The 6,776-nt window shown below is 44.6% G+C and overlaps 1 protein-coding gene across 5 annotated transcripts in view; it reads left to right on the forward strand.

The window, feature by feature from the left end:
- Positions 1-1,921: 1,921 nt before the first annotated feature.
- LOC105453419 (armadillo segment polarity protein) overlaps positions 1,922-6,776 on the forward strand; it is a 9,675-nt gene continuing 4,820 nt past the window's right edge. For 3 of the 5 annotated variants that reach the window (XM_011695367.1, XM_011695370.1, XM_011695371.1), the window contains exons 1-7: positions 1,923-2,148; positions 3,964-4,027; positions 4,105-4,335; positions 4,426-5,220; positions 5,311-5,579; positions 5,662-6,003; positions 6,208-6,381. In XM_011695367.1, the coding sequence (XP_011693669.1) occupies positions 3,991-4,027; positions 4,105-4,335; positions 4,426-5,220; positions 5,311-5,579; positions 5,662-6,003; positions 6,208-6,381 (1,848 nt within the window). In that variant the 5' untranslated portion in view covers positions 1,923-2,148; positions 3,964-3,990. Of the gene's footprint in view, positions 2,149-3,472; positions 3,654-3,963; positions 4,028-4,104; positions 4,336-4,425; positions 5,221-5,310; positions 5,580-5,661; positions 6,004-6,207; positions 6,382-6,776 lie in introns of those variants that run through there. The other 2 variants (XM_011695369.1, XM_011695368.1) reach the window with 2 other exon arrangements.

The following is a 6,776-nucleotide window of genomic DNA, read 5'->3' on the forward strand; positions in this document are numbered from 1 at the left end:
TTATCCATAATTGGTTCATAATGCAATTTAAGATTGATAACTGAGTTTCTTTACAGTAAAGTTAAAAAGATACGATAGTTCATACACACATATACTTGTGTATACAATAATTTTTTTCTCTGTAGCGACAAAATCATGCAAGGAATTATAGAACTTTAGAAAAATAGCTGATTTGAAAAAAAATTGAAAAAAATTTTCATTTCCCACTGTAATTTGAAATAATAATGAAGCCAATATTATATACAGTTATAAGTAAAGCAATAAAAATTAAAGTTAAATTTATGTCTCAAGACTTTATTTTAAACGCGTTTTATTCAAAACATTATTTTCGAAAAGTCACGCGGTAACGCAAACACAATTTGAAGTTTTTAAATAACATTTTTAATATTCTACGATGCGATACATTTTTTATTCTTCGGTTGACGTAGATTTTGTTCTACTTTTAATTTCCTTTCTTAAGTTATATAAAAAAACACAATTTTAAGTTTTTAAATAACATTTTTAATATTCTACGATCCGATACATTTTTTATTCTTAGATTGACGTAGGTTTTGTTCTATTTTTAATTTCCTTTCTTAAGTTATATAAAAAAGAATTAAATTTTTTATAAAAACACATCTACTGTATTTAGATGTGTGTCTGTTTACACGAAAAATAAAAAAGTTTTTTAATTCCCTCCGTGATTCGAAAAACAAATGTAGAGTTTTAAAGAAAGGTTTATTTATTTATTTCAGATAATATGATAATAATAATTAATTATTAATATTTTTTCGGGACAATTCCTTGTATTTTTTCTCGCTTTTTATATTTCAAATCGGTAACGTTCTGTCTTTGCCCTTGATGCTGTTTTCTCGATACGTCGCTGTTTATCTGGTTGCGAGTTTCAGGCACCTCGAAAAGCTGCACACGTTTAACTCTTTCACAGTGGGACATATACAATATTTCAATATATTTAAAGAATTGTATCTCTAATAAATATTGAATTATTAAGACAATAAAAACAATATAAACTGCCGCATGAATTTTTGTATAAATCGATCATCAAGCACTCCTCCCTCTCATCCTATTATTATTTTTTATATCATGTAATATTAAGTAAACTTTTCACATTAAAATATATTTTTAAAGAAAAATCTTCGGCAAAGCTAATAAACTTCTCCAAAACTTACATAAAATCAATGTAAATTGTTCTCAGTTCCTATATATAGATAGTACTTAATAAATACGAAATGTGTGTTAAATTAACATTAAAATTGATATAGCGGTGTTTCGAATTCACATACATATGTTATTTAAAATTGGATACGCATATGTATCGAATTGGATGTATCTGTCAAAGTTAAATAATATTTAACAATACGAATAAAAAAGAACCATAGAAGTTAATCTGTTTCAGAACCATTTGTTAACCAAAGTAGTTTAAAGTAAATCTTTTTACATTTTTTATATTTAATTATGATTACATATAATATAAATATATTTAATTATAATGAAATATAATTATTTTAATTATAATTGAATTAAAATTTAATCATAATTAAATGAAATTAAACATTATTTAAATTTATCTTTGTATTGAATTAAATTTCTTTGAAGCTAAAATTTGTGAAACAAATTTCTCTTGAACGTGTCTCCGGCCAAACCTTTTTCATTAGAAAATCGTCATAACTCCTTCCGAGAACGACACCGTCTTTGCTCCGCAACTAAACTGAAGCGGAACGCTACAAAGAGGTAGTAGGCGCCGTAGCGGTTCGATGCCCCAGCCGAGATGAGAGGGAAGGAGAGAAGGAGAAGGAGAGAGAAATCCATCTCTCGCTCCATTCGTTCTATCCACTTCTATCTGGCCCTGCAACAATTCAGGCTCCGGCAGGTGGCGTTCGTGTTATCCGATGCGCGTCGCTTTCCGCCATCTTTTGTGCGATCGTTGTTGAGTGAGGTTTCGTGAGCATTCCGTGAGGAGTGTCAGGTCGGCTCGTGGTGAGACGAACGTAGTGCGCGAACGTGGTGTCGAACAACGACGTCGACGACGAGGAGACGAGAAAGGAGGCTGCTGCTCCGTGCTGCGGCCGTACCGTGATCGGTGTCGCGTGCTGAACGGCAATTCGCGGAGTCGTCGGGGACGCGGAGTCGCGCACGCAGCACGTTACGGTAAGTGTCGGGGTGCTCGCCGCCGCGGTGTGTGCGCGCCATTGCGGCCGAGGAATCCGCGGCCCGCACCCGGGAGGTGTGGGAGCGTCGTCGCGTCGCGAGTGTATTGTTTACGCTACTGGGTGTGTCAAAGTGTGTTTGCCTGCCGCCGCCTTCCCCCTCTCCCCCTCCCCCTCTCCCACGCTGGAGTGCCCCGGGAGTTGATGATCCGCCGTGACTTCCGGCCGGACGTGCTCCGCCGTGCTCGCGGCGTTCCCTCTTATGACAGCTCCGAGATGACCTCGGAATTCACGGTTCTCGTCGAACGGAGGACGGGAGTTTTTCCGACGAAGGGAGGCTGCTTGGGTGGACGCGCGACATTAATTCGCGACGGTTTTCAAGCCTCTCGCGATACTTTGGGGAAAACTCATCCGCGTGCTAATGACAATCGCGAAGAGCGTCTTTGCCTTTTAATTTCTTTGAGAACGCCTCCGCTACTACTCCCGATCCGCAAATCTCGACATTCTCGAGGTCTCTCGTTTCAGCTTCAGCGGGCGAGAAAGAGAGAAAGAGAGAGAGAGAGAGAGAGAGCGGCGCATCAAAGGGAATCATCCGCTCGAGCTGGGTTCCGAGTCGATCGCCAGACACGAACATGCGCGTCGGTGTCCGATGCTCCGCGACGACGTAAATTCCTTTCCGTCGTCGACAGAAACCTTTCATCTCTGTGCTCTCCCGAGTTTCTCGGCGGTGATTTTTATCCCCCTCACCCCCGCGCCCTCTCACCCCAGCTCCTGTCGCTCCTTTTCTCGCTGAACAACGCCACGTACATACGTATGAACATACGTACGCGCAATGCGTGCACTCGCCAATTCTCGCACACACTTGCCAGTTGCCTTTCCCTTCGCCACCCCCGCGCTCCTCTCCTCCTCCCTCTTCCCCCCCTCACCCCCCACCCCTCCCACCTCTCTCACGCGGTCTCGTCGATTGTCAGAAAATGGGTGACACACCGCATTCCCGGAGTTCTCTCGCGTTATGTCACGCGGCTAGCAGCGCGCCTCCCGTCCGTCCCACCCTGGATTCCACGCGCGGGGGAGCCCTTCCGCCGCGGTTCCCGCATCCCGCGGCTACACCCGACGGGTGCAACGGCACGAAGCAACGCATATTCGATCGCGCGGGTCGGCCGCGCGAACACCCACAAGCCTGTGAAGCTGTGGCGCGACGCGGGAGCGAGACAGAGAGGAGGAGGGAGGGAGTGTAGAAAGAAAGAGAGCGAGCGAGAGAAGGGGGGGGGATCCCTTCGATCGCGCCCACATTCCGTGCGGGAGTGCATTGGGGAGAGCATCTTTTCCCGGTCGCAGGCAGGATGCACTGACCCGCCGTACCGTTGTAGTGTCGCGCAAGTGGACATTTTCAACGAGCGCATGTCGCTCTTCAGCGACACTTCTTCTCTCTCCTCTTCTCGCGTAGCGTTCTTCGGGGTGGAATCTGGGACGAACGGGCGATTGTCTCGCTCTCGCGCCGAGCCGGTAAATCGAGTACTCGATCGTCGCGTCGAGCGACGGAAATGTCGCTCCGCGTTCGATCTTTCTTTCGCATTGTCGGTTTCCTTTTTCGCATAGCTGAAATAGCGCGAGCAGGCCGGGTTGAGAGCGGCCGCGAGGCGTATCGAGAGACAACTGCATTCGCCAAGACGCATCTAGATCGTCATACATTCATTTTATCCTCGTTTGACATTCGGTGAATAACAAGGATAAAATGATACACACCGTGAATTCCTGAACGCGTACCAGAACACGGCGTTTAAATGCTTATAGGAGTCCTGTTTGTTTATTTCAGGTGCGGAGATAAATTCTTGCTGGAATCATGAGTTATCCAATGTCAACGAATCAATCGAGACCGAGTAAGTCGCGCCATTTACGTGGTTCGGTGATATCAAGGATGGGACTTTACGTTTGTTTTTTTGGGGGGGTTTTGCAGTGTCTCAAGGAAATTACCAGGGCCCGGGCGACTTGCCCATGGGCTCGGCCAAGGAACAGACGCTGATGTGGCAGCAGAACTCCTACATGAACGACTCAGGTATCCATTCCGGCGCTGTCACCCAGGCACCATCTCTGTCCGGCAAGGAGGACGAGGAAATGGAGGGTGATCAGCTGATGTTCGATCTGGACCAAGGATTCGCACAGGGTTTCACACAGGATCAAGTCGACGGTGAGACTACCCACCATTCGATCTTTGTAAATTCGACTTTTATCGCAAAGCAAAATTGAATATGCTACGATGGAGAATGGCATTTTTCAGAGATGAATCAGCAACTGAGTCACACCCGATCGCAACGTGTGCGCGCCGCTATGTTTCCCGAAACGCTGGAGGAAGGTGTGGAGATACCTTCCACGCAATTCGATCCCGCACAGCCCACCGCCGTACAGAGACTGGCCGAGCCGAGCCAGATGCTGAAGCATGCCGTTGTCAATTTGATAAACTATCAGGACGATGCTGATCTTGCGACACGCGCTATTCCAGAATTGATCAAATTGCTGAACGACGAGGATCAGGTGGTCGTCTCCCAGGCGGCTATGATGGTGCACCAGCTGTCGAAGAAGGAGGCCTCCCGTCATGCCATCATGAACAGCTCGCAGATGGTGGCCGCCTTGGTGCGCGCTATCTCGAACAGCGACGACTTGGAGTCGACGAAGGCCGCGGTCGGCACGCTGCACAATTTATCACACCACCGGCAGGGCTTGCTGGCCATTTTCAAGAGCGGCGGCATTCCCGCGCTTGTGAAACTACTGAGCTCCCCCGTGGAGTCCGTTCTTTTTTACGCGATAACGACGCTACACAATCTGTTGCTTCATCAAGACGGTTCTAAGATGGCCGTGCGCCTTGCCGGCGGTTTGCAAAAGATGGTCGCTCTGCTTCAACGGAACAACGTCAAGTTCCTAGCCATTGTTACCGATTGCCTGCAGATTCTGGCATACGGTAATCAGGAGAGCAAGCTAATTATTCTTGCCTCGCAAGGCCCAATTGAGCTTGTACGCATCATGCGCTCTTACGAGTACGAGAAACTGTTGTGGACCACTTCAAGAGTATTAAAAGGTATCTATTAATTTGTCCTGAATTTATATCATAATGTAATCTTGTTGTAAAAACAAATTTGTGCTTATTAATGATTTATTATGTTTGCAGTATTGTCCGTCTGTCCTAGTAATAAACCCGCGATTGTCGAGGCTGGAGGTATGCAGGCACTCGCCATGCATCTTGCGAATCCGAGTCAAAGATTAGTGCAGAATTGCCTGTGGACGCTGCGTAATCTGTCGGACGCTGGCACGAAGGTTGACGGTCTCGATAATTTGCTGCAGAGTCTCGTGCTTGTGCTCGGATCGGCAGACGTCAATGTGGTCACGTGCGCCGCTGGCATCTTGTCAAACCTGACCTGCAACAATCAGCGCAACAAGGTACGTCGAAGTAAAGGCATTTCTTCGCGATGCTCTTAAGTGTATAATCAAGTTTAGGCTCTAATCAGGCTCTTAATTTCAGGTTGCGGTGTGTAATTTCGGTGGTGTCGACGCTCTGGTCCGTACGATCATCAATGCCGGTGATCGGGAAGAGATAACCGAACCGGCGGTGTGCGCCTTACGTCACTTGACCTCGCGTCACGGCGAAGCGGAAATGGCGCAAAATTCCGTTCGGTTAAACTATGGTATCCAGGTTATAGTCAAATTACTCCATCCGCCGTCACGCTGGCCGTTGGTGAAGGCGGTTATCGGATTAATCCGCAACTTGGCTCTGTGTCCTTCTAATCACATCCCGTTACGCGATCACGGCGCGATACATCATCTTGTGAGACTCTTGATGCGTGCATTCCAGGACACTCAACGCGTCAGTATAAATTATTATAAAGAATAGAATTATATATGTTGTACAATAACGCTTAATATTTTAATTGATAATTCTCCGCTGAGAAAATATTTAAATATTAATTTAAATTCTATTTGACGATAAACAAAGAATTAACATAAAAATATATTTGTCACAATTTTTACGTGTACAGAATGATATTTGACGGTTATTTGTTATTTGCAGCAGCGCTCATCTGTTGCCAGTACCGGCAGTCAACAGGCAGCGGGTGCGTATGCAGACGGAGTACGTATGGAAGAAATAGTGGAAGGTTCAGTAGGTGCACTTCATATCCTTGCAAGAGAGTCCCATAATAGGGCGATAATTCGATCACAGAACGTAATTCCGATCTTCGTACAAGTACGTATTGCTATTTTTACAAAAATACATTAAGGATGTTTAGTACCTACAATAGTAGCAAAAAGTTAAAGAACTGATTTTGCCGAATATGCTCTTCTCATATATGTTTGAGTAATAAGGATTGTGCAGAATGTTATCATTTATTCAGAACTAGAGCGCAGAAATGTTTTTGTTGCTTTTTTTTTTGAGAATTTTCGAATTTTATGGCCAAATCTAACCTAAAAATTCAAATTAAAATCCTTATAACTTTGAATTGCTTCAGTGAATCGATTCCGGCTTTTGTCTTAAGTCTTTCAACATATATAAGAATAATCTGTAAAATTTTTGTTAAATTCTCATTATTTTAAAAATTCTATAGGTATAGAATATAAAAATTTTATACGGAAGAGCACACG

This window comes from Wasmannia auropunctata, unplaced genomic scaffold (assembly GCF_000956235.1).
Source record: "Wasmannia auropunctata unplaced genomic scaffold, wasmannia.A_1.0 LD336000.1, whole genome shotgun sequence".
Taxonomy (NCBI): Eukaryota; Metazoa; Arthropoda; class Insecta; order Hymenoptera; family Formicidae; genus Wasmannia; species Wasmannia auropunctata.